Here is a 27,380-nt window from a genome sequence, read left to right as displayed (position 1 = left end):
GATGGAAGGAACAGACATCTTTCTACATCTCTCTTTTCTGTAATCACTCACGTATAGAAGGCTCCCTCAGGGCAGAAAAAATACAAACAGAGGGACCTCGACGTGTGAGGGATTGTGGGTACAACGCATGTCACAATAGGGCTAGTGTTACAGACACACCTTGTCGACGTCCCCTTTTCGACTACCAAAAACAAAATGCAATACTCCGCAGTGACCACTGGATGTCGGACCTATGCACAGCATGTGAATCTAAGCAGATACAACCATCAGAAATGCTTTTACGGTAAGTAATGCATTGTCACATGGCCTCTATTGACATAACAAATACATTTGACAGTGTCAGTAGGGACAGGTTGTGGCGCAAATTGCTGGTGGCAGGTGTTCCAATTTACCTGATACAGATGCTCATTTTGATAAACAGAGATACAACAAGAGTAAAATTGTACAGGGAGGGCTCAAGGACTGCATCTGTTTGTACAAACCGCGGGATGAGGCAGGGCTGCATTGTTGCCCATACCCTATATAATCTTTAGACCGCAGAAATGGGCAGGATATGGGATGGGGGGGGGGGGGTTAGGCTGGGAATAGTAACATTAGATTGGATAGCTTTTGCTGTTGATATTGTCCTCTTTGACCTCACGACAGTAGGCCTACAGAGGAAACGTGCATTGTTTCACCAATATGCAGTAACAAACTCTTTAAAAGTAATGGTACAAAATCATGAGTCTTCATTTTCTCCACAAAACTCAGCCCTGGTTGGTGGGAGATGAACAACTTGAGTCGGTTATCTTACTTAACTCTGGGTTATGAAGTTTCTAACACAATCTCTAAAGAATCTGCAATCCAACTAATAAATGCTAAATATAGCTTACCCTTGGCAAAAATGAAAAGGTACATGCAGAGCTCTTTTCTCATTGAAACCTCTAAATACAGTTCTACTTAATGCAAATGTAACCAACCATACTCTTACCTCCGTCCCTTCATAATTCATGGGCATCCCTTCCAAGGGACGGGAGACTGAACCTTTTTCACCAGAAAAAAACCTTCCTTCCTTTTAAATTATAGAGGCACGCTGGGGTGCGGCCCTGGGAGCATGTGCTGCCCTGACTCCACCCTCCCGCGCCACACCTCAGTCCCCATAGGCGCATCGACAGTAGATTAACATTGCCCAATGACACCAGTTTTATTAGGGGGGAGGATGGTCGGACGTATGGAGGAAAGGGAACTAAGCGTTAAGAGTAGGTTAGTCACTACAGTGAGTAACTTATAATTACTCTTGCGTCCCATCCCCTTTCCTCCATTCTGCATGGGCGATTACAACAGTGTAGCCCCAGGTTGGAGAGGAGACCCTCCTTTAGCAAAAAGGTTCCTAGGAACCGCCTGTCCGAAAGCTGCGTCCAAACAGTAGTGCTTGCAGAAATCCAAAGGGGTTGCCCAGGTGGCTGCCCTGCTTATGACCTGCCAGGGGACATGCCGCTGGAATGCGCTGGCCGTTGCTTTGGGTCTAACCGCGTGGGCGTGCATATTGGCCGGCAGCGGCTTATGCTGTCCCTCGTAAGCTTCTTTGATGGCTGAGACCATTCAATGGTCTATGGAGGCCTTAGAGGCCTGATATCCCGGTCTTGCTCATCACGTGGGCCGGAAGGTGTATGCTGTCATGCCGTTCCACTGAATCTGAAATGCATCACCCAGAGAGCTGGGGCCCTGCCCCTGTGTTAGGGAGAATTCTCTTATAAGGCTAATTTCCCAAACCTAGTGAGTCCCCCAGCAGCTTTGCTGGATTTTTGGGGTTTGTTTTTTTTCTCCTGCTGAGAGAGACTCTTTTCCTCCCACTCTTAGGCATGATTTGAAGTATGTCTTTGACTTTTTGTGTACTTATGGGCTATGGTGTCTTTTTTTCTCCATAGGGGATCATCTATTTTAGTGTGTGTGTTTCACTGCACCCTCAGTGCAGTAACACAGGGGTGTCATAGTGACCCCCAAACATAGACTCCATACCCTTGGGACTGACTAGTGTCTCCCAGGGCATGTAAAGTCACAATTGACTTTACTAGTCCAAAATTGCGAACAGACCCAGTACAAAACATCATATTGTGGAAGTACTGGAAGGGGTTAATTATATTACCCCTGGGTCTGTTTCCAAGGGGGCACTGCCCAGTCCCCCCTTGTCGAGTTTGTCTGGTGGCAGTGGTTGCCACGCAAAATATTCCACCGGAATATTTCCTTTGGGATTTAACCATTGATTTTAAACGCACCACTTTTTGGTGCAATGTTAAAGATACCGCCGATTTATTTAATATTAAATCACTGGATGGGTCTTTTTGCCAGAACTCTTTTCTAAAATGGCATTCGTGTCCGTTGCTGTAACTCCAACCAAGGTCAGGCCCTTTGTTCCACTTTTTGGCATGCTTCTCCACAGAAGCCCTCCAACTGATGCCACTCTGGGTTCCACAGGATGTGTAGGTCAGGGAATTGGCATCTTGGACTGTGTTGCCTTAGCAACCTAAGTCGCACTCTGTTCTGATTGGCCCAGTGGTGAGCCGCCTGGCTCACCACTTAGCATGTATGAGTGACACTTAGGCTGTTGAGTGGGGGGTTTTCTGCATAAAAGCAGAGCTTTTGGGACTGGAACTTCAGAAGTCGCCACAGGACCTAAGAAATCCAAAGAGGGGAGAATCTGAGCCATCTGCAACGAAGACACCACCGGTGGAGCCCTGCTGCAACAACCTCACCACTTTCCCAACGACAAGAGAAGATCTTCTGCTGAAAGAGTCTTCTTCCTCTGAGCTGGTCGGATCAACCAGTTCGCCATTTCGCCTTCCAGGACGTCTCTTGGTCGAATCGCCCGTGCCAAGCACCCCGGCGGCCGGATAGCCAAGCTTCACCACTGTGACCGCGAATACCAGGAACGCACCTTTTAATCGAACTCCATGGCTGGTTTCTTCGCTGGGCAGTGCAATGACTCCCAAGTTTCCTCCTCGACGAGATCCTCTTCCCCTGGTCGAAACCACAAACTGCTCCTGCTGCCAGGAACAACTTCCACCGCTGGAGCTTCCTCAACTTTAAAGGTACTGTGTTCCACCTGGCCTCCCTTTCTACAGATTGCTAAAGGTGACCCTTAAATCCTTAGCTTTCCAACTGGGTTGGCCCCCAGACCTTCTAACCTTTACCTTCTGAATCAACCCAACCTCTTTTGAACATTTCTACAACGACTTGAATGCATTTCTCAACTGTGTGATCTTGAGCACATTTCACCTTGCTCCATTTAAAGTGGGCCTGGCCTATGAACTTTGGCTCTACAGTAGACTGTGCCTTCTTTAACTTGTTTTGGTCTTTTAAGAGTGTTGGGAACTGTTTTATTTTCATGACCTGCCTTTTTCTCTCCCTTTTACTTAATTATTGGAGTGCCATCTAAGTTACGCGCTCACCTCTGTTTTGACAAAAAGTGATGTTTTGACTTAGACTTGTCTAATAATTCTTAAGGGAGGTGTGTATACTTTTCTGAGTGTTTGAACTTGCTTTTCATTTATAGTGCTAGTGTATTTTCTAAAGTGTGTTAAATTATATACTTTTGATAGCAAGCTTTGGTCAGTGTTTGCTTGCTCTGTGTGTTTAGCCCTATTGTGTATCCTCTGTATACTGCCCTACTCTTCTTGAGAGACGTCTGACTGCTCAGCCACAGCTACCAGGTAAATCTGGGTGGTACAGACTGCTACCAATTGGGTTTACTGCTTACTCCTGTAGTCTTAATCTTTTTGCAGAGTTCCCAAAGGGAACTGCACAGGATTCTGCCTAACACTCTACCAGGAGGTGAACTGTTAGCACTTCCTGTTGTCCCAGGAGGCAAACAGATCCACGTGGGGGTGTCCCCATCTGCTCAAGATCTCTTGCAGTATGAGGTCGTTTAGCTGCCATTTGTAATTGTCCACTCCCAGTCTGCTGAGCCTGTCCGCCTCCAGGTTGGATTCCCCTGGAAGCTGGACAGCCGTGAGGTAGATGTTGTTGTTTTCCAGGGCCCATTCCTACATGCGGACTGCCAGTCTGCACAGTGGAGACCTGGTATCCCCTTGCTTGTTGACATAGAACATGCTGGTTGGGTCTGTCTGGATGAGGACGACCTTGCCCTCGATAACCGGAAGGAAGGCTCTGAGTGCTAGCCAGATCGCCTTCACTTCCAGACAATTGATGTGGTACTCCTGCTGGGTCCAGGTGCCATGGACGCAGTGGTTGTCCAGGGTGCCCCCCCCATCCCTCGAGAGAGGAGTCTGTAGTGATGGTCACCTGTGGGGTAGGTTGCCGGTAGGGCTTGCCCGTCTGCAGGTTTGAGTCCCTAGACCACCAAGTCTGCCTGAGAGCCCCGTTCCTGGTTCCACAATGCGCAAAGTGCAGCTGTATCCTCCTCATCCCGAGTCTTGTGTGGGGGACGACCAATAGGACCGCTGCCATGCGAACCAGTAGGTGTTGGTACCACCAGGCCGAAGTCACTTCTCTGCTGAGGAAGTGCGCTGTTCTCCTCTTGATGGCTGTGATCTTGTCCTTCAAGGGAAAAACTCTTGCTGAGCCTGTGTCCCAGATGAGCCCCAAGAAGGTCAGTGTCTGCGTAGGCTGCAGCTGCGACTTCTTGAGATTGAGCGAGAAGCCCAGATTGTAAAGTGTGTTCATGAGGGCATGAGAGGTGCGGTGCACCGCTTCCGGATATGAAGCTCTGACGAGCCAGACGTTGAGGTATGGATAGATGTGGTGGTGCTGAGGAAGGCCGCCACAGTATTCATTAGCCTGGTTCTTCAGATTTTTGAAGCTAGCATTTCTTAGCACAGGGTTGAAACAAAGAATTCTCATCCTTGATTTCCAAAAGAGGTCCTGTTAGTTTCAGGGTGGGACTGACTCTTGGTGGGGATCATGTGTTGGCGAAAACAAAACATAGGCAATCTCTTGCATACAGTCCTTTGTCGAAAAAGCTATCTTCTGGCTCACAGGCACATGCCCAGGAGACTGCCAGTTTCTGGGCTGGACAGCAGGAGCATACTGTTATCACCAACGATGCTTTGAAATACCCCTGAGCCCTGAAGTTGCTCTTCCCGATAATTTTCAACGGATCCATGTCTTCAGTATAAGGAGGCAAATACTGGAGGATCAGCCCAGGGTTCATATTAAGTCTCCCAGGTATTTGCACTTATATAATCACCTGTGGCAGTTCCGTAAGTTTAAGTTCTTTAGATCTTCTTTGGCCCGTACTACTACTTTCAGTTTGGTTTTTGCAGCCCTTGGCTATTGGGCGTTCGGTGCAGACCTGACTGCACAGCTTTTCCAGGTAACATGCTGCTTACCCTCCTAGATGTTTCTTGTAGTCTACGTAGTTCCGTGTTACGCCAGTGCTGAAGGTTTCACTGCCTTTCTTGGACCACATGGTACACCCACCACAGGTTGTGCCACCACACCTGCGCTTCGCTCCATTGATGAAGGCTGTCGATTAATTATCAAGATACTCTGAGAATCCCATGCTCGGTCTTTTCTACTTCACTCAACCTTTTCTCAATAGGTTCTCCTTCATCTCGCCCAGTCTCCCCATCTGGCTGGTAGGGCGTTGGACAGTTTCACCTCTCCTAAATCTCTCGCTCGTTCTCAATTTTCTATTTTATTCTGCTACTACTGCAGAACTCCTACCGACTTGCAAACGCCTACCTCCTACTTGTCACCTTCTTATAACTCTTCCCCTGTACCTTCCCCTACTCCGTCTAATACTTTCTAACTGCTCTCCTGTTTCTGATTCCGAGATCGATTTTCTCTTGGCCCAAGTTCAACCCACTGCTGCCCCTACAGACTCCATTCCTTCTTTACTCATTCCTAAAATCAACCCGCTTCTGGTACCCTTTCTTGCTTTCTTTTTTTAATATCGGTCTCTCCACTTCTACCTTTCCCTCTGCTATCCTAAAGAAACCTACAGCTACTCCCCTTCTTGTTTCAAACCTCCATCCTATATCTCTTATCACCTTTTTTATCGAAGCTTCTTGAGCGTCTTGTTTACCCACACATTTCTACATTTGTGTCTGGTCTATCTATTCTTCCTCCTACTCAATCTGGCTTTCGTCCCTGTCATTCCACTGAAACAGCCTTGACTTGCGTGCTTAACTCTCTTCTTACAGCTTGTTACTCTAAACACTCTTCTGTTCTTATTCTTCTTGACCTATCTGCTGCTTTTGACACTGTATCATTCTCTGCTTCTGGATTCTCTCTCCTCCTTTGGTCTTCGTGGTTCTGTTCTGTCGTGGTTATCATCTTATTTATCCAACCATACTGTTGCTGCTGTCTCCTGGGGAGGTTACACTTCTCCATTTTTCCCCTTGATTCATTCCTCAAGGGTCAGTTCATGGTCCTTTTTCTAGTCTCCTTATATACTTCTCTTCTTGCCCCTATAATAATTTCTTTTGGACTATCGCACCATTTTTATGCTGATGATACTCCGCTCTTGCTATCCTTTTCATTTTTTATGTCTGATATTCATCATACTCTCACAACTTGCCTTTCTGCCATTAAATCGTGGATGACCTCCCATTTCCTTTCTTTAAATGCCGGAAAGTCTGATCTCCTTCCTCTTCTATCTCTTTTCCCCACTCCAGTCTCTTTCCTACTGCCCATAATCGTGGTCTTTACTTCGATTCTAATCTTTCCTTATTCTGTCAAGTTCTTTGGTCTTCCTTGTTCATGTCTTGCTCCTCTCAAATCAATCTATCACTGGTCTATTCGCTCATTCTGCCTTCTCGCTTACCGAGACTCGATCTCTTCCTCTTTCGCCTCACTTGGCTGGCTGTCTTTCTATTGTTAGCTTAAATTTTAACTTTCTTTGCCTAGTTTTCAAATATCTCTACGGACTTGACCTTGACTATCTTGCATCTCTCCTTTCTTTTTATTCTCCTTCTGTTCTCTGCATTCCTCAGTTCTTTTTAGAGGGAATGTTCCCTGTCCGCCCTGTGGTCAATTCTGCTTTCGTTCTTTTCAGCTCCATTTCATTGGAACATGCTCACTCTGTCTCTTGGTTCCCTCACTTCTTACTTCTTGTTCCGTTCCGCTCTAAAAACTCTTCTGCTTCACTCCTCTGATTGCTACTGGCAGTATCTGAAACACCCTGATTTACATTGCTAATTTTATGTACCGCTGACTTTTTTTTTATGTAAAGCTCTTTGGACAAAGGAGCTATATAAAGCACAATAAAATACAAATACAATATGCCCTCTCCACTTTCTATTGCTACTGCTGAAACCCTGACAATTTTTCCAACATGCTTGTCTGTTCCAACCAACCACACCATGCACGCTGTTCTTTTTCTGTACTCTCTCTACCCCTTCTTTTGTTTCTTCAAGACCCTGCTCCGGTCTCATTTGACCTTTCTCCGGATTCAAAACCGCCTTTGTTCTTCTTTGCTGTTGGATTTAAATGGCGGGGCCAGCCCCTGGGTAGCGTCAGTTCGATGAACAGCTGGTCTAGTACTCTTCCTGCTTAATAGTAACGTGTTCAGGATCTTTTGTCCCTGTACTCATTACAGCAATATTGTCTTTATGACGACACATTTTATTCTCTCTATCATAAGTAGAGAAGCTTTTGTTATAGTATTACCCTATGAAATGGGGAGTTAAAGGGTCTGTGTCCTGTGCTTGCGTCCTTATCTCCAAGAGGGAAGTTTCTCCCCATGAGGTGGTCTTGGATGTAGCCACCCCTAGGGAGACTCCTATCGACCGCACCTCCCTAGCCTCACAGAAAGGGGCACCACTCTGGGAAGAAGTGACGCCATACGGAGGATCTTCACAGTGGGTACATGTCCAAACCACACCTACAGGCTTTGTCCCTCACACAGCATCTCCATTCTAGCTGTACTCCAGTACAATAGTTTTTGCTTATAGGCAGTGCTAAAGTGCCACCTAATGGCAAAAGTAAAAAGGTAGGTTTCAGTAAATGGACTGTCCATGGCTTTGTTTGTTAATTAGTTATTAGCTGTTCCTTCGACCATTTCTTTCACATCGTAAGAGTGGCTCTAGACTGCTCTTTCACATTGCCATTGTGGTAAGCTGTGCTAACGTGGTTTAATCCCTGTACGCTCACTAAGGCTGGTCTACCTAAACCAGCAGACTTAAGAAAAACATCTTTAAACTGGATGACTTTAAGACTTGAGATTGAGCCTGGTGATAGTATTCATTAGTAGGCCAAGACATTCTGGATTTTGGCCCATAGACATTTGGCAAGACCTACTTGGACTTGATTTAAGCACTCGTGCGATTAAGGGGAAACCCGCAAGTAACTTTAATGTGTGATTGTAAAACGGTTTCCTCTTCAATGGAAGCTCTAATTTGAGTTAGAATTTGCAGAACTGTTTTACTATAATTTTGCAGTTGCAATTGATTCATTTTTATAGAATCACTTTAAATCTTATCTCACTTTAGAGCCCCTTTAAGAAACCGCTTTTGAGTAAATCATTATTCCATGTAGCACTGGTTGAGATTCAGAAATGTTTTCTTGGAGTTGTTTTGTTCACCTCTTTATCTACATGACTAAATGCAGTGGCATAGCTTAGCGAAGTGGATTGCCTCTAGACCAATTCCAATTGGTGAAAAGGCATGTAACTCCTATAACGGTGATTATGTGCGCTGTTTAGCAGTCAACACATACAATCCCATTCACTGGTGCTTTTTGCACATCTGTTCAGCTAACCTAATTGCTCCCTTCCCCAGGTGCGTAAACTGGAGTCAAACATTCTGCCTCTGCAAGAATCAAATGCAGAGTTGAGTGAGAAGAGTGGGATGCTGCAGGCTGAGAAGAAACTTCTAGAGGAAGACGTTAAACGCTGGAGGGCCCGCACACAGGTGAGCCCCCCCTTAAAGATTTGAATACTGAAATACATCAGAGTTGACCAATGTGTGATTTCCTCTGTCCATTAACTAGTAAGTGTAGATTTGTGATGCGCATTCTTCCACACTTCATGTTTTCTGGACTGTACCTTCCCAATCCTGTTCTTTGCTTCTTCTCTTGTTTGTAACTTGTCTCTTAACCTTGAGATCCAGAACGTGCCAGTCAGAAAACAAATATTTAACTCCAACTTGCACTCCAGTTTCTGCAACCTACGAAATCAAACAATTCAATTTTCATACAAAATATCGACTAACCCCCTGCCCCCCTCCCCCTGCCCACCACCCCCCCAAAGAAGGGAATTGTTTAGAGCAAGAGTGTGGCTAAAGTAGTTTGTTGGTATGAGTCATAAACTGGACACAGTGAGTCGAGCAATTTTAGGGAAGTGGCCATTGCTATTTATTTTTCTGTTCTTATTGTAAATGTTAAACTGGATGAATAGGTGCAGAAGCCCTGACCTTATTGCCACAATGAAAAAAGTTAATTAGTAGAGGATGGGATAAATCCATACAGCCTACAAGGGCTTGATTTCACCATTAACCATAGGGCTTGGTTGAAATATGGTAGCACACCCTTGCCAGAATGTACAACTGATTAATCCTTTAATGCGCTTAACACCAGAGCCCAGTCTATAAGCGTGGGACTGGGATTCGAACCCGGTTTTCTTTGTTGTCTTGGTTCCAAGAAAAAATGCTTTGCTGCTGATCTGTCCTCCTGACGACCAAGAAAAGGAGAAAACTAGAACTGGAAGGCTGTCCTGTGGGGATTTGGGCATCATGTTCGTCTTGGGGACAGTTGGGCGCATGGGAGGATGACTGTGTTAAACTATGACTGTGTACCCTGCCACCTTGTGCTTTTTACCCTCAAGATGCAGCAACTAATATCCTAGTGATTCCGGATCCAGAGACTCGCTGCATATGCCCTTTTGATCCCAGATTAGCGTGCCCCTATGTGTCCCCTGTAATTGTTCATCCTGCTAGGCTCCTTGTAACTCGCTAGCAGCTCCATTTAGTTTTAAGAGGGCAAAGGATTGTTCCCTGCGGGTCCTGATTAATATGACTACCTGGTTTAAATCAAGTTAGACTCTGGCTGTGTTTTCCAAGTAAGTAATGAAACAAGTGTGGAATACATGGCAGTGTCTTTGCTGAGACTCCAGCCTTGTCCAGGTCTGGCCATATATGACTGGCTTTCTGGTATTTACTTAAGAATCAACAGCCTGTTTTCCTGTGAAGGAGTTCAGAAAGGTTTGTTTGTGTACATAGAAAAGCACTGGCCACCAGCTGCGCACAACCAGAACTTGTGCTGAATATGAAGTTTGACAGCTTCTTTTTAAACTGCTTGTTCGGTTTTGGTCAGTTTCTCAAAACCCCTTCTACAGATCCTGCAAACTGACCTCTGAAGTACTTTTTGGAATTTTAAGTGACTTCGCAAATGTCATTGTCCTCGCTCCATCTTAAAAAGCTACTCGCTCTTCCAAGCAGGGGTCTGCAACATAGAGCTCTACAAAACCTCTAAAATACACCATTGAATTTGCTACCTAGGGCTGATGGGAGATTCACTGTAAAACATCTCGGGATCAAAAGTTGCAGAGACTTGCTGCAAAGGGTTATCCTGGCTGGGCAGTCAAAACTATATGCTTAAAGGCAGCAAGGTGAAGGTTATCACGCAACACACAATGTGACTATGCCAAATGTATACTATATGCACTACAACATACTCTATAAAGCTTTAGCAAAAACAGTCATTACTGTTTTTCTTAATGCTTTATAGAGTATGTTGTGCATATAGCATACTTTTGGGGTATTCTCTTATTGTGTGTTGCATAATGGGGGGGGGGGTGTATTTTTTTAAAAGGTTTCGGAGAGCTGTATGTTGCAGACCCCTGCTTCCAAGAGTTGGGCAATAAACTGAGGTGTCCTGCAAGCAAGGTGCAGATTGATTTTCCTAATCCTACACAAAGGAGATGCACCCGTTCATTAGTGTGTGCCCCTTCACCCAGCTGAACTGCTTGAACATGCAAGGAGTACTGGAGACAAAATAAAGAACTATTGTTTAGTTTCCCCTGACTATACCCAATCAAAGCTCATGCCATATGCCTTAAATCTGTATTTCTCTTCAACAGATCTTTAAGATTGCTGGTGATTGAATGGTCCCTGGTCTTTGAGACCTCACTCAATGTAGCCTGTTAAAGTAATGCAGTTCAATGAATAGGTTTTCTGTGAAATGAGACAGCTACTGCTTCCAGAAAAAACTATTGTTTCCCACCAACCCTCTGCCTACTTAGTATTGCAGATATGAAAAGGAAACTGGTGTATAGAAAATAGGTTCTTGGGTAAGGTGCAATTATTTTGTGCCAGATATGATAACCCAATTTTAGACTTCCTGGTGTTGCAGAACTCTGAACTGTAATGCTAGGTTGTTCCAGATGTATATACCCAACCCCAGATGTAGGTGTGGTGAAGCTCTGTTAGCATGGTTAAGGCCACTAGCTACAATATAGTTTGTTTTATTGGTGGATGTCTCCCATCCCTCGGTTTTTAAATATGCAAAGGTACATGAAGAGCACAGTTCCATATTAATACAGAAAATGAGATCCTTTACATTTACATGGTAGATCAGTTCTTTTGGCTATCAGAATGGTTTGCTTCAATAAGGTCTGCCGGCGATCCCAGGGTTTTTGATCTCCACCAGTTACTTCACCAGAGTACCTGATCCTTATTAATTTGGGCAGCTAAGTAGTAATATGTAACGGATGTCTGTCTACCAGAGGAACTGTGTAGGTGTTTGTCTAGTTTCCATTTACAAAGTTGAAATCACTTTGCTGTTAATGCTGTTCCTACTAGCAATGAGCATCTGAAACTGGTGCTAGCAATTCCTCCCCTCCTTCAGATATTAGCCATATCCTGGTTGTGGGACTTCATACATATTGAATTGCATTGTAGTGAACCTGTTTTGAAAAACAAAAAATGGAAATGGGAAAAGCTAGGCTGGATTTTTGGACAGGTGCAGAGTTTTGGAAGGGGTTTAGGTAGGCTCAGTATAGGATTCCTCTATTGAAGAAACTTACCACTGTTTTACGAGGGCAATGTATCTTCAGCTTGTCAAATCGATTCCATCCTCCCCAGATTATTTTAGATTGCTCCAGATGCAAGCTGAATCCTGAAATCTTTGAACCAGATTCAGTGTGGTTCCAGTTTGGCTATAGAATGCTGTCTATTCTCCAGTGGCACCTGAAGTGGTTCACCATCCTAGTGGTTTGTCCATATTATTATAACTTCTAAGATTTTGAGACTGGCGTTTTTTGTGGATTTATTGGAAACCAGATGCTTCAAACATCGTTTTGCCTCTCGTAATACTCCCTTGATCAGTTTCTTTCACGACTGGTTCGGTCATAGGAAATTTGGGGAGAGCCTATAGGATGAATCCATAACTAGGAAGAATATTGCAGCTACTCATTTACCAAAAACCATAAATTAAACTGATAGTAGTTTTTTTATTCTTCAGCATAATGTTTACAGTGGGCATGTTGATTTGGAATGAAGGGCAGGATTTTTGTTGATTGGTCCAAATGCCATTGTTTAGGGTTCCTTTTGCTAACTTTAGTAGTCCTCTTCCCAATTAGGTTTTCTTTTTGATGTGTAGATTTTATTTTTACAGTCCGGCTGTCTGGCCAGAATTTCATTTGTGAAGATTTTTGCCTTACTTTGCCGATATAACCAAAAAGTGATTGGTCGAATACTTTGAACTACTGCTCTGGGCAACCTTCCAAAGCACCATTTTCAGCCAGTCTGCACCATTGCAAAAGGGTTCCAGCCATATGCAAATCAGTTGGGTACTGCCACCAATGGGAGCAGGCCTTCCTGAACTGCTAGGCCAGGTCCCCTCTGCATGGAAACAAAAGCAGCCCTAGACACATTTTGGCCTTGTTGGGCCTAATCCGTGAGCTGCAGCTTGGTTCCCTATGGCGCAGCGAGCAAGGGACCCACGTCTGGGCCTACTCTCACATAGGGAGACAAACTATTACCAAAAAAGTGATGGGTGGAAGGTTTTGAATTTATCTGAACCACTGGCACTGCTCTGGGCAACCTTCCACACCCGTTTTTTAGCCAGTCTGCGCCATCCCAAGGGGGGGTCCAGGCATATGCTATCAGTAGGGTACTGCAACCAAGTGGTTAACATCTCAATTGACTCATCTCTAGGATTTTCAGGAGCCCACACAGGGTCCCAAGGCAAGGGGCTAGTAGCATGAGATGGCTGTGTTAGTTGCTGAGGCATTGGCCTAATGGGGATAAGGTTCTCATTGTCCGCCTTCTTAGTTGGAGTAGAATCCCTCTGGAATGTCATCCAAAGGGACCAGAGGACTGGATCACTGAGACAAAGGGTGGCACCCTGAGAGGACCCAATAGAGCCAGTTTATTTCTTTATTTTATTTCTAAAGCGCTAAGACAAGAGTTCGGAGGCATGGGAGCGCTGGGACTAACATACAACACAAAACAAAAAGATCAGAGTCCGAAGGGGAGTCCAGAGTGAGGTGATCATGGGCAGCAGTCAGTTTTCATTCAAAAAGAGGTTTTCAACTTATGTTTGAAACTGAGTAAACTAAGGCATAACCTTAGGTCAGTGGGAGGGTGTTCCATAGGCGTGGGGATGAGAATGGAAAACAACAATTTTTCGCCTGTCAGTTTTGCCTTCGGTATAAAAAGTAGACCAGAGTTATTGGATCTAAGACTGCATCTATACGGTAGCCATTTAAGCTGCGCTGCTAGATAGGGCGGATTTGTACCATACAAACAGGTGTGAGCCAAGAACCATTCTCCTGGAGTTATTTCTCTTCAGAACAAAAAGGAGCCAAACAAGAACTGCACCTTTTTTCTAGGCAATGAAGGTACTCTTCGGCTGCCTGTGTGGTGAACATTGCTTGCTGCATGCCTTCATGTCTTGGGTGTGAGGGGGAGGTTGACTGATGTGAGAATAGTGGTGGTCTTTTTCTTGTCATGTCTGGGTCATCCAGATGCTGTGTCACTGGAACCATCTGCCAAGAGCACAGAACCGCCAGCTAGCTGGACCCAATCCCAACACCGAAATTGACCACTGCCCCAGTGACTCCAGAACCCTCTGCATAGGAACCAACAAAGTAAGCAAATTCAGAAGCCCCAGGGGTGGTTTTTGAAGTAATCTGAGAAGGGAGGCTAACTTGTACATCAGTTTCCAACCCACTTCTCCCACCACAGGGTTGTATTGCTTGGTCATGCTCATTGAAGTTCGCAACAGGGATTCCTCCTTGTGCTTCCATTAGATTGGGTGATGACCCCTAAAGAACAGCATTGTTCTTGCATTCCTATCCAGATAAGGAATCTGTAGGAGTATGTAATCCTTTGGAACTCCAACCCATTCAAATCCATTGAAACTGGCACCATTTTAGTCAACAATTTGCTTTGCCAAAACTTGTTTCGCTACCTGTAAAGATTCTTAACTTCCTGTAAAGTTAAGAATCTGTAAAGGGTCATCACTGGGACTTGCGACTTTAAAGTTACTGAGCCCCATTCTTTTTAGCAGGAAAGTAGTTTTCAAGTGCTAGGGGCCTTAGTCTATAAAGCAGGGTCAATGGTCTTTCTTCGGTTTCTTTAAATACTAAACTTGAATTATTTCTGGTTCTGAATTGCTTAAACTGTTTCACTTTACTACATATTGTTTACTTGTTTATTATTGAACCCTTCTTGATTGTCTTAAAAAAAGTATTGGTGTTCTTTTGTTAAAACTCCCAGGGTGAATTTGTGTGTTTAGTGTGGATTTTAGTGACAGTACACGTGTATTTTCATTGCATAGTGTGATCCGGCCTAACATATTGCATTTGTATACTTGTCTATCTGTATTGGATTAGTAGTACTCTATGCATCTCGCATTGAACCAATTCAACCTACATCTTATTCTAGGCCTTGATGCTCTGTCACCTAACTTGACAGTTTGGCTAGACTCAAGTGCCTTTTCCCCGTTCACTGTAATAGTGTGGCCTTTTAGAATCTTCTCTCTGGCTTAATTCTGAAACCCCATGTAACACGTACGATTGGGGAGTCTGATCTTTGCTTTTGGGTGACACTGTTCCAGATTGTTGTGCAGCAAATCTCCCGAACATGGACTTACCTCATTTTTGTAACATTTAAACCTCTGTTGGCTTTGCCCACACTTTTTAAACACTTTTAAAATCTTACTAACTTCATCTCCCGGCAACATGTACTTACCTGGGAGTTTGTTTCTGAGGCCGTGGGGGACTTAAGTGATGGGTACGTTATAGTTGTAATTCAGGGTACATTTTTCATTGGTTTTTATTGTGTTTATAGTTTTTTATTTCTAAACTGTTTTACTGTTGATTAGTATAGTGTTGGTGATCTTTCGTGAGATCACAAATTAAGTGTATATCAATGTGTATGTATAGGTTTGTTTTAAGAATAGTTACCTTTTGATTTTACTGGTCTATAGGGTTTCGACAGCCTAACAAAGTATTTTTGTACTGCTGTTTAAATTGACTGCTGTGTGGTTTAGTGTACCATTTCAACAGTCACATAGCTCCTGAAGTCTTTCTCTACTGCATTAACTTGATTGGATTGACTTAAGTTCCAATTTCCTGTTAATCAACTAGGGTGGCCTCTCAACCTTTCCACATGGCTGGTTCTTCAAATCAATCTTCCCAACTTTCTAGGCTTTACCATTTGTTGGCCAGGCAAGGGATACAGATTGGAATGGTCAAGGCATTCGTGTTTTCTTGAACTACTCTGGTTAGACTTTTTAGTTTGTGTGGCTATTGCTTCTGGTAGAGCAACCCAGGCACTTTCCTGTAAGCCTTTCCTAATATTCACTTTTCAAGGGAGGATGTCTCTCTACTAGTAAGACATTAATTTATGTAAATTCATTTCAGACAAAAATGTAGTTTCTGAACTTTGTGCTCCTCACTCCTTAAAAGGAAAACATCCACAGGTTAGCCACTAGGAGGGCTTTGAGTTTCAATGGATTACATACTCCCACAGATGCCTTATCTGGATAGGTATCCTCCTGTGCAGCTTGTTGGGGAGAATTCTCATAAATGGCTGATTTCCATTACCTAATGAGTCCCTCAGCAGCTTTGCTGGCTTTCTGGGGTTTATTTTCTTCACCTGTTGTGAGAGCCTTTTTTCCCCACTCTTGCATGTGTTTTGCTGTGTTTTCACTTTTTGTGTGATCTTGGGCACTGGAGCCTCACCTACCCCATGGCCTCATATTTTTCATGTGTGTTACACAGCACCTTCCATGAAGTGACACAGGGTTGTCTTTAAGACTTCCCCCAGACTCTATTTTCTGGGGCTGACTACTGTCCCTCAGAAAAGGTAAAGTTGCCATTGACTTTATTTTAGTCACTTTAAACCACAGACCCAGCACACCCCATTTTACATGGAGTATTGGAAAGGGTTAACTCTTATCCCTTTTTGTCTGTCTCTTGGAGCATTGTTTCACTCCCTTTACATTAAGGCTTGGCTGGTGGCAGTGGTAACTACCCTAACTTTTCTACCGCGATTATCTTATATAAATGTGGTATTGTTTTAGGCTATTATATTCGCCTCGAACATAAACCCGCTTGACCAAATACATTTTATTTTGTTTCCAGCTGGGTTTATTCGCCATTTCTTTTTGTTAGTGTTTCTCATGTTTTTTTCTGCACGCCAAACCGGGGATGATTCCTTTGTTCTGTCTTTTTGGGGGCTTCTGCACAGAAGCCCACCTTAAGGCGCCTGAAAGTCTAGGTCGGCAGGATGTGAGGGAGGGGATATTTGGACCTCGGCCATGGGTTCCCTTGGTAACCCAAGTCGCAATCCTGTTTGGCTGAGGGGACTGTCCTTGCCAGGCCAGCCACCCTGCTGTGTGATTGACAACCAGGCTGTATTAATGGGGGGGGAAACTGCATAAAAAGCAGGTCTCTGGGACTGGAAAGGCAGAGTCGCCACTGGAACAAAAGAATCCACGCAGAGCTGGCAGAAGAGGACCCCTACAACGACTGAACCGCCCGGTGAAGCCCTGCTGCAGGTCAGAATCTTTAGCATCCGATGACGTAGAAGATCCTCCAGGAAACTTCTTCCCTTGAGCTGGTGGGACCAACCAGTTCGCCCAAACTCCAAGCCAGGACCCCTCTGGTCGAATTCACTGTACAGAGCTACAGTGGGCCGGATTGCCAGTAAGGTCGGACCCTGCGTGGGTTTTAAGGAGCGCACCTTTTATTCGTTGTTTTGCTCTGCTGCTGGCTTCTTCCCTGGTTGGCGCAGGACCCTCCAGTCTTCCTACTTCGTATCAGTCCGACAGTCGCTTCAGGAACTGTGAGCCTGCAGGAACCACCAGGAACGTCCGCCTCGGCTACAGCTCTCTCTTCATTTTAAGGTACTGTGCAAATCCAGTTGTCCATTTCGTTCAACCGCAGTGAGTGTTTGAAATCTTTCTCCAGTCCGAGCCTTCAATTCTTTGAACTAACTTTTTTATCAACCAACCTCGTCCGGAATCCGTGCCACAAACTTTACCGTGAACTACCCTGAACTGTGTGATCTTGAGCAAAATACTTTTGACCCATTGACTTTGGCCCTAAGCTTTTTCTATCTGATGCTATCACTGTAGTTCCTCTTGTTCAATTGCCCCGAGTACATACTTGTTGGTGTGACTTAATTTCTATTCACTTTCTTTCCCTCCCTTTTAAATTGCTGGAGTGCCATTTTGCTCCCACTACATTTTGTGAGCTTAACTTGTCTGGCATTTAAGGGAAGTGGTGTGGTGTATTAAGAGTGATTTTTAAACTGCTTATAATAGTGAAATGTTATACAACTCAATAGTAAAATAAATGTATATTCTTGAGCCCAGAGGTGACTGGGAATTCTGGCGAGCCACATGCTGGGGCAGTACTGAAGGTGTGGCCAGGGGGCGTCCCACAGTGGTTTGTGGGAACCCAGGGCCGGGAGACGGCCCATTGGTTGGCACACTGGAGGATGACCAGGGACCGCTGGTGTACAGAGTGGCACAGGCTTGGGTCCAGTCACTTCAACGGTTCCGTTGGAGTTGGGTGAACGACCGGGGGAGAACCCCTCGTCACATAGCAAGATGGCCACAGGAGGTGGGACACGTGCACCGGCTCTGACCAGAGACGACCTGAAAGACATTTTCCAGGAGATTAAGGCAATTCGTACTGACATCCAAGAATCCATTTGCAACCTAAAGGACGAGTCGACAAGCTGGAAGATAAGATGGAGGTACTTCATGTCCAGATCTTCCAGTTGAACGATACTGGTGAGGTGGAGCTGGGTCTGACATGGGATGTGGCTAAAGCTGCATGGCGCGGCCTCATTATCTGAGAAGGGGCTGCTAAGAAGAGAATCCGGACCCTATGGGCTGGGAAACTTAGGGGAGAAATGTATAGGCTTGAGTTGGTGGAAGGAAGAGGGAGACAGACCTGGGATTAGCAAGGGAAAAATCATCAGGAGCTGAGAGACCTAGAGGTAGGGAAAGTGGTGGCCAGTCTGCAATTTTTAAATCAAAAATATTATGAAAAGGAGGACAAAGCTGACGCCCTACTTGCTTCTAGGATCCGGGGTCCATGAACGCTGAGGTGGGTTTTTGGGTTTCAGGACTCGGAGGGACAGCTGCATTCCCTCACGTGTGAAGTGGCTCAGTAATTTGCTGGGTTCTACAAACAACTTTATGGAAGGGAAAGTGAGTTTAGTGATGAGGAACTGAATAGATACCTGGGGGAGGCGTCCCTGCCGTGTCTTCAATGCAACGAAAAAGCGGAGATGGAAAGTAGCATCTCCCGGGCGGAGGTCTTAAAGGCGATTGCAGGACTTAAACTGGGAATGCCCCTGGGGAAGACGGATACATGATGGGATTTTATAAGGCTTTCACAGGATTCCTTGCCTAACAACTTGCAAAATTATTTAATCATATCCTGACCACAGGGAGCCCCCCCAGCCTTCGGGATGGTGTTGATAACAGTAATACTGGAAGCGGGCAGAGACCCCAGGTGCTGTCAGTCCTATCGCCCCATTTCCCTACTTAATGTGGATGCAAAAATCTACACCAGAATCCCGCCAAACGGATGGAGGGTATAATGCCAAAATTAGTCAGCTCACATCCGGTAGGGTTTATTCAAGGAAGGCAAGGGGTCAATACTGTGCGCAGGACATTGCATTTGATGGAGGCTTCAGCAGGGAAGAAAGGGAACCCAGTGGTGGTAGCCCTCGATGCCGGCTTCTTGTGCAGGGTCCTCCAGAAATTTGGGTTTGGGCATCGGATATTGAGGGGGATAAGGGCACTATATGCAGCCCCAGTGGCTGAACGGATGACTTTCAAGGGCGTTGGAGAAGCACCACAGGTTCGATCCCCGGGTCTGCACTTAGAAACCTCAGGTTATTTATAATGCGCTTACTACCCAATCATATCATAGTACAGAGGGGGACGAGACAGGGTTCGCCACTCTCGCCCCTCCTATTTGCGCTGACAATGGAGGTGTTGGCCGATCGCCTAAGGAAGGCTCCACAGGTTGAGCGACTTAAGGTGGTTGACAAGGCTAGGGACATTTAAGCTAGGTCTTAATGCAGACGACGTACTGTTGCACTTGATGAACGTTGTCGATTCTGTCCCGGAAGCCCTGCCAATAATAGAATACGTGCGATTCTCAGGCTTCAAAGTGAACAAAGAAAAGTCTGTAGTTTTCCCCTTTGCAGTCAAACTTTAGAGACATGGAGGTTCTCAAGCCACTGGGATTGCAGGTGCAGCCTGACAATATCAATTACCTGGGCGTCACGATTGTTCGGCCAGGGGAAGATTTGGGTGAAGCCAACTATCTCACCCCCCCCCCCCCCAAAACAGCCCTCCTGTTTGACACACTATTTTCTGAGATGCAAATAAGGGAGCAAGGGTCAGTTGTCATGAATGGGAAGGCTCAATGCCGTAAAAATGAACCTCATCCTATGGGTGTTAAACATGTTTCAGATGCTTCCAGTCCGAGCCCCCGAGGCCTACTTACAGGAAGTAATGGCAAAATCAGAAACCATGGATGGGCTATGACACGTTAATCCTACCAAAGGATCGTGGAGGTGTGGGCCTCCCGGATCTGATGTTATACTATAGAGCTGCGGAAATTAGAGCAATGGTCCCGCATTTGAGAGAGGACCACGGGAAACAATGGGTTTATCTGGAAAATCAACACTTACTCCCGGCTACAGTGGGGGAATGGCTCTGGGTACCTAATGTGAGACTCCCAAGGAGAATTTGAGAACACCCATTCCTGGGTGTCTACTGGGAGGTGCTAAGCATGGGGGGGAAAACGGGTGGAATCACCATGCATGTGGCCCTTGCCGATGAGTCACATCTGGGACCCCCCACTACAAGATGCAATACCAGAGGTTGGATAGGTACCAGGCTTGGTTCGAGGGAGAACTCACGCGGGTGGGTTAACTGTCGATAGGAGGGAAACTTCTTGGCATTCAAGAACTGAAGAGGGCCTGGGCATTTGCACACTGTCACCACTCCTTTATCTTAGATTGAAGGGTAGCTTCACAGCCGAGAAATGGAGGGAGGTGGTCCAGAGGGACTTCACACCAGTAGAAAAGGTCCTCGACGGGCACACGGAAAGAAAAGGTTACATCTTACGTCTTTATGGGGCCTGTTTGGATATCAAAAGGGGATGCAGTTCAGGGACTCTGCCGGAAGTGGGAGAGACCTGGGCAGGCAGTTGGACGACAACCTCTGCCAACAGATGTGTTGGAGGGCATTCAAGACGTCGCTATCATGGCAACATAAGCTTCACGGGGTGAAACTGCTACACTGCTGACAATACGACCCGGTATGCCTTTCTGGGATGTTCCCTGCGGTTAATCCTCAATGTAGGCATGCTTGTGGTGAAATGACAAACTATTGGCACATGTGGTCGGATTGATCCAGAGTGCAAATGTACTGAACAGAGTTCAAGGATGAGGGGGGAGGGGAGGAGTGAATGTCAGACCCGATGTTGGTACTTTATGGTCTTGAGAGACGGACAGATGGCACCCTCAACCTCAACTGTAACACTTTCTCCTCCTGGCAGCCAGGCCAGTCTGTGCTAGCCATTGGAATAGGGTGACGCTCCCTGCAATGAAAGAATGGGCAGGGACCGCATGAGATCTGTATCTGATGGAAAAGATCACGGCAGCAATCCATGGGGGCATGGGGGGCAGTGCTACCATAGAACAGGAGTGGCAGCAGTTACGTAACACTTTTGGGTGAAGGGTTAGGAGACCGGTGAAATGCATGGTATGACTCAGCCTGGCCAGGTTAAACATTTAATGTGAAACACACACTCCTGTCAAAGATATGTTGAGATACGCGTATTTGAAAACACTCAACAATAGGTTAATTGTTTTTGATATTGGAAACCTTGCCACATTGGGAGCAGGATTTTTCTCCTCTTTGGTGCAGGGGGTGGGAGGGGGCATGGTGGAGGTAGGGACACTTGGATGAATCGCAAAGTCTAAACTGTTGATGTGGGATAGCTGCCCAAGTTGTTTTGCAATATTGTATGTTTGACTGCCTCAATAAAATTCAATTTACAACAAAAAGTCTACCATTTATCCAGCTCCTTCTTACAACCGGGCCACAGGGGGCATAGTGTGTCACAACGGCACCAGACCTTAAGTGAGCAGCAGTGAAGTTGGTGCTAACCTGACTCCCTTTACAGTCGCTGGCCCTCTTGATCACAAGCTCTTCAGTGGCCGAAAGGGAAGAGCTGACCCAGAAGGATAAGCAGGTGGGGGCAGGGGGTTGCATGTACCATAAAACCTTCTGAGATAGCCTACTCTTCTTCCTACAAGAAAAAAGGATAGATGGGACAATAGTTACTCTTGGACTGTTGAAAGGGGGCAAGTCTTATTGGTCCAAAGGGGTGTCTGGGGAGGAGTGGGAGGAGTTTAAACACAAATGTTGGACCTTTTTCCCCACAAGGCTGTGACTGGTACAGCTTTGGCTACGTCAGAGTAGGACGAAAACTGAGTATCTTCATTCAGTGAGCTATGTTTTTAATGACTAATTGGATCCGGTCCCTTTTGGATTTGAGCCATTTGGCAGAGTGGGGCACAACTCTGTACCAGACTCTTTGACAGACCAAGCTAAAAACAAGCAGGAGCTGGCTTCGGGACTTCATGTTGCAAGTGGCTTCTGATGTGGATGTGCAGCAGGCGGTGCTCTGTACACCCCAAATTAAAATTCTGGAGGATTATCTAAAAAGTGGTAGTGGCCATTGGCCTTGGCACCCCGTCAAATGTTGACCTAGTATGCTTTGACAGATCTCTTGGAGGTTCTCAGTTGGAAAAGACCTTTCCATTTAGTGCACATGTTGGGGAGTCGCCCATGACATTGTGGCATCTTGCTCAACACTGGCCATCGACAAGGAGCTTCTCAAGAAGGATAAACTGATCAAGCTTTCCTCTGGGCCCACTTGAGACCCAAAGGCCTAGTGATTCACACAACTATTGTGAATTCGAGACAATATATGTTGGCTCTTTCACTAGATGGATAGGCATAGACGATGCCTTGGCGAAAACCATTTTTGTATAAGGATTCATGGCTTTAAAGGAAATGAACGCCTTGTGTTCTCTGGTTATGTTTTCACGTATCTCATCCACCAGAACTTGTGATCAGGGCTGTCTTCCTCACCATTATTAATGATTGAAAAGTGGCCGTTCAGGACTTCGTGTTTTTCCCTCGAAAGTACAGTCTAAGTTTTTGGACATGGCATATGATGGCAATCACCTTTTTTGTCCCTGGAGTGGTTCAAGGAAACTAAGCTCATGACAAAGTCCTTAGGATTCGCAGTTACAGCAGCCTAAACCATTTTCTATTGCCTTCGGGTTCGGGGGTAACTGTATCTACTGCTAGACTCTGTCAGAAAGACACAATTGCTTCTGCCAAATCGGCACACAAATGTTCTCCTTTCGCTCTATGGGCATGGGGCTGGGGGGGGCATTGAGAACTCAGTCTTACTCTGGGTCAGTGGAGGCACCTGCCTCGAAGCCTCTTTGAGGTCTTCCCCTCGCATTACTCTAGTTGAAGGGAGAGTTTTGGCGCACTACAAGTGGTTGATCTCATCTAATACTTCAATGCAGCAATTGTTCAGTCTGTGCTTATTGCCTAGCGTGCCTTTGCAAGCCTCCCAACAGACTTGCCACGCTTTCTGGCTCAGACTTGCAGCTGGATCTCAGGGAGGGGGTGGGGGGGGTAGTTGGCCACCCTGTTGGCCAAGTGAGTAGTGGAAGAGGTCCCATTCATGGAGAGGGGGTGGAGGGTGGCAATAGTATTCTCTTAGTACTTGAAAAGGAGGGCAGGCATTTCTCATCCTTGACCTCAGGGGCTTGAAACGTTTCCTGAGGAAGGACACGTTCTCCAGCATGGGGTTTTACACGGATTCACATGCTCATGAATATTCCCCGTCCTCAGGAATCCTCCAATATTAAAGCAGTTTCACTTTATAAAACTGCTTGTCGCTTCTATCGCCTATTGCTGTTGCTTTAGGTCATACTGTCCCAGCCAATGACATTAGTCCTAAGCTCCACATCTGGTGGCCATCTTCAAATTTTACTGCATGTTTTCGTGGTGAGTTTTCGTGTTTCGCTCCTCAAAAATGTAAACAATTTTGCCTATTTCTGTGAGAAATAATCTCAATTTGTATTTCTTCATCTTTAGCCACATTGTGACAACCGATGGCAGGGACCTGTTGCTGGGTGAGCTCCTTCCCTCGGCAGATCTGTGGACTGTGAGCCGTCGCAGGCCCAGGCCGGGGCCTTCTTCACACCTGGCAGACGCCACGAGAAAAAAGTCGCTTCAAGACCTGCAGAAATTGCAGCTTGAACATCTTTATTGAAGATCGGCACCTCAAGTGCATCTACTGCTTAAATCCCGATCATGATGTGGACGGATGTTACATATGACAGCCTTGTCCATGATTCGGAAGGACGGCAATAGATGGTTAGTGTCGTCGATTGAGGAAGGGAAGGCATCTTGACTCTGCATCTGTGGCGGCCAGTCGTCTTCACACTCCCTGTTCATGGGTAGTCTACTGTTGAGCAGCCAAGTTGTCTGCATGGAAATCGATAACGCCAGCTGCCAAGCCTATGACGTCTACACAAATCCCATCAAGGGACCCATCGGCGTCTCCACTGTCGACGATCTTGTCTTCAAGGACCTCCTTGAGGGACCAGTGAACTAGCAAGAATACCAAGGTCGTTACCCCGTCAATGAGTACCCCTTCGACTGCTTCATTCACAAAGTCTAGTCTTCCTTCAACTAATTCAATCCTGTTGAAGCGCTTGTTAACTACAGTCACTGTCACAATGATTACCACTTCCAGAGTGGCCTTGCCGTCTAGAGTATCAGCGATACTGACAACGGCTCAGTCAATGGCTGCACCATTGCCACCTCCGCAGGTCCTGATCGCCTAATTTCCTAGGGGCCTGAATTTGGAGAGAGAGATTCCTCCAACTCATTTCTCCCTAGACCCACCAAGTCTGCATCACTTTGCACCCTGTCTCCTTTGGGGCCTCCCAGGGGATCCTCACCAGTTCCAGTAATCACTCCTCTAGGCCTTCTGCGCAGGATCTACCAGCATGTTTTTACTCTCACCAAGAAGGTGGTCAGGGGGAGCCTGATCCCATTTTGGCAGTGCCTTGGCAAGGGGCTGAACTCATCAACTCACACATTCTCCTACTGTACCAAGGGATATGTCAATGGACATTTTGACCACTCTCCAAACGGTGGTCAGAAATCCAGCAGCGTCTACCAGCTGCTCCCATAACTGCTCCATCAAGGAGCCCTCCAAGGCCTGACCGTACCCAGCTGATGTAGTCCCGTCCAGCCTGGGCTACCCTTCGACCATTGCTGGTTGCACAACCTCCTATGGTGGAAGAGATGGCCCAAATAGACATCGATACGGTCACGACCCAGAATACACGGGGGACTGAGGAGTTTGACTGTTCCTGCAGATGGAGTTTCCTGACGTTGAGGTGTCCTCCAGGGATTCTCTGCCCGACTAGATCAGTTAATTTCATTCAAGGATCTCACAAGCGGCAAAGCTGTTCAACCTCAGGCCTGGGGAGAAGAAAAAGGAAGGTTTCCATTTCAAGCGGCGGGAGTTCTCTAAGAAGATTATTGTTCCAGTTCCCCTTCTGGGAAGATAGCCTGTTGGTCATGAAGACACCTTGTATGAACCAGACAAAAGGAGTGTTTGGAGAAGTAGTATTGGATCCTGGACACAATCCTGAAGTGCCTCAGATCTCAACCATCGCCAGACTCGATCTCTGCTGTGTCTTGGAAGAGGTCCAGTAACCCATCTTCCTCTTCTATTAATCTTCCTGATCAGGAGGGTAAGAAGCTGGACGTGACCAGGAAGCGCATCATCACAACAGCATTGCTTACTATCAAGGCCACCAACGCCCTAGCCATTCTCTCGAGTTATGACAGAGCGCTTTGGTATAAGTTGGGACGCATCCTCCACATCTTCTCTGAGGACAAGAAGGCCGAGCCCTAGTTCCACGAGGGCGAGGTATTGCCATCGCTGTGGACATTGCAGATTCAGGATTTAGGCCAATGGGTAATGGAGTGACTTTCTGCTGCCAAGGGTAGCTCAAGGCACACAACTTCTGTGCGGATGTACAGACAAAGGTGGTAAACCTGCAATTTGATGGTGACATTTTCAGGATGCTGGTCAATGACACCGTAGAGGCCATAAAGACGGACCCCGAGAAGGCACGTTCATTGGGCACTCCAACAGGGGAGGCCTTACTTTCGCTCCTCTTAAGGCAATGTCTTGAGGTCCTCCAAAGGGCTCGGCTCTGTCGCAAACCCTCTTGTTTAACCACTCAGGAGGCATATAGGGGAATTTCCCAGGCCTACAGAAGTGGCAACCAGCATTGTGCTCCAGAATGCAGACGTCAAAGCAAGCCTGATCCAGCCCAGGCCTGCGCACTCATTTCTGCACCTTGGTTGGAGGCAGGTTATCACAATTTGTCGACCATTAGGTGCAACATATCCACAATAAATGGGTGCTAGATAGCCTTCAACAGGGTCACTCTCTGGAATTCCAGGACACATGCCCTCACATTCTTCCTTTCCCAAGACAAGACCAGCACGTAGCACAGGTCCTCAAGCAGGTTCAAGCAATGATAAAAGGGCAATAGAGCCAGTACTTCTGGGACTCGAATGTACTACAGATACTTTCTGATGTGGAAGAAGTCAGGAGGGTGGCGTCTCTTTCTAGACTTGCAACGGCTCAACAAGTCCGAAAAAGTTCAGGATGTTCACGTTGTAGCATGTACTCGACCAACTGGTGGAAGGAGATATCCTGCAACACTCGACTTGGAGGAAGCCTACTTCCACATCCCTATTCATTGCAACCACCGGATGTTCCTGCACTTTGTCCTTCAGGGAAGACATTACCAGTTCAAAGCCCTGCTGTTCGGCCTGAAGTTGGCCTAAGGGTGTTAAAGTATTTGGCTCTGGTGGCAGCACATCTGCATTGCAAGGGAATCTACATTATTCCTACTTGGACTATTGGCTGATCCAGTCCCACTCTCACGCTCTGGCAATCGAGCACACTGCATCGACCATCCAGACCCTAACTTCTGAGATTCTCTCAGAAATCCTGCATTCCACCATCTCAGAACATGGGATCCCACCTCAACACACTCTTGTATAGCAGCTCCTTTGGAAGAGTAAGTGCCATCCTAGGAAAAGTCCAAAAGCTATCGATGGCTTCTGTTGCAACAGACCGGTCCATCCAGTCCCTGCTGGGAAATGTCTTCCTGCATCCATCTGGTTCCCCTTTGTAGACTACAGATGAGACCCCTTCAAGAGTTTCTGGATGGCAGCAAGTCGCCGGCACATCGAACAACAAGATCGCCCTCAATCGGGAATTCCGTCAGGCCCTGCAATGGTCATCAATTCGCCCGCACTGCTCTCTAGGTGCTACCTTTCAGATGGTGACAGTCATGACCGATGCCTCTATAGATGGTTGCGGAGCCCACACAGGAAATTCATACGCCAGAAGCCTCTGGTTCCTGGAAGAGAAGTAATTGCGCAATCAACATCCCAGAACGACAGGCAGTTTCTGGGCCATCAAGTCTTTTAAGCCTCGGCTCCAGCGAAAGCTGGTGCAGGTCTTCACTGAAAACACCATTGCCATGTTATACATGAAGCAGAGGTGGACATGCCCCTCCTTTCAGGGAGGGAGCACATTTGCTTCGACTGATGTCTCTGTTGTAACCCATATTTCAGTAGCTATACATAAACAAGCTTCTACTTCTCCAGCAAGTGCAGCTCTGTTTGCATTAACATCTCATGGCTTTGTCTCTGCTTTTGGACAAATGGCAGTTTTTCTTCACTGCCAAACCATCATACACCTCGGTGCACAGTGTGCTTCAAAAGATTCTGTGTAATGAAGGGAACATCTTTTCTGG

General features: G+C 46.2%; 1 protein-coding gene across 4 annotated transcripts in view; it reads left to right on the top strand.

The window, feature by feature from the left end:
* Positions 1-27,380, top strand: part of TPR (translocated promoter region, nuclear basket protein) — a 2,097,972-nt gene that overhangs the window by 1,074,445 nt on the left and 996,147 nt on the right. For all 4 annotated transcript variants that reach the window (XM_069641376.1, XM_069641377.1, XM_069641375.1 and 1 more), the window contains exon 29: positions 8,721-8,852. In XM_069641376.1, the coding sequence (XP_069497477.1) occupies positions 8,721-8,852 (132 nt within the window). The remainder of the gene's footprint in view (positions 1-8,720; positions 8,853-27,380) is intronic.

Source organism: Ambystoma mexicanum, chromosome 1q, assembly GCF_040938575.1.
Source record: "Ambystoma mexicanum isolate Mex_15411 chromosome 1q, UKY_AmexF1_1, whole genome shotgun sequence".
Classification (NCBI taxonomy): Eukaryota; Metazoa; Chordata; class Amphibia; order Caudata; family Ambystomatidae; genus Ambystoma; species Ambystoma mexicanum.
Note: the sequence above shows the minus strand (reverse complement) of the source record. Positions and strands in the feature narration are given on the sequence as shown.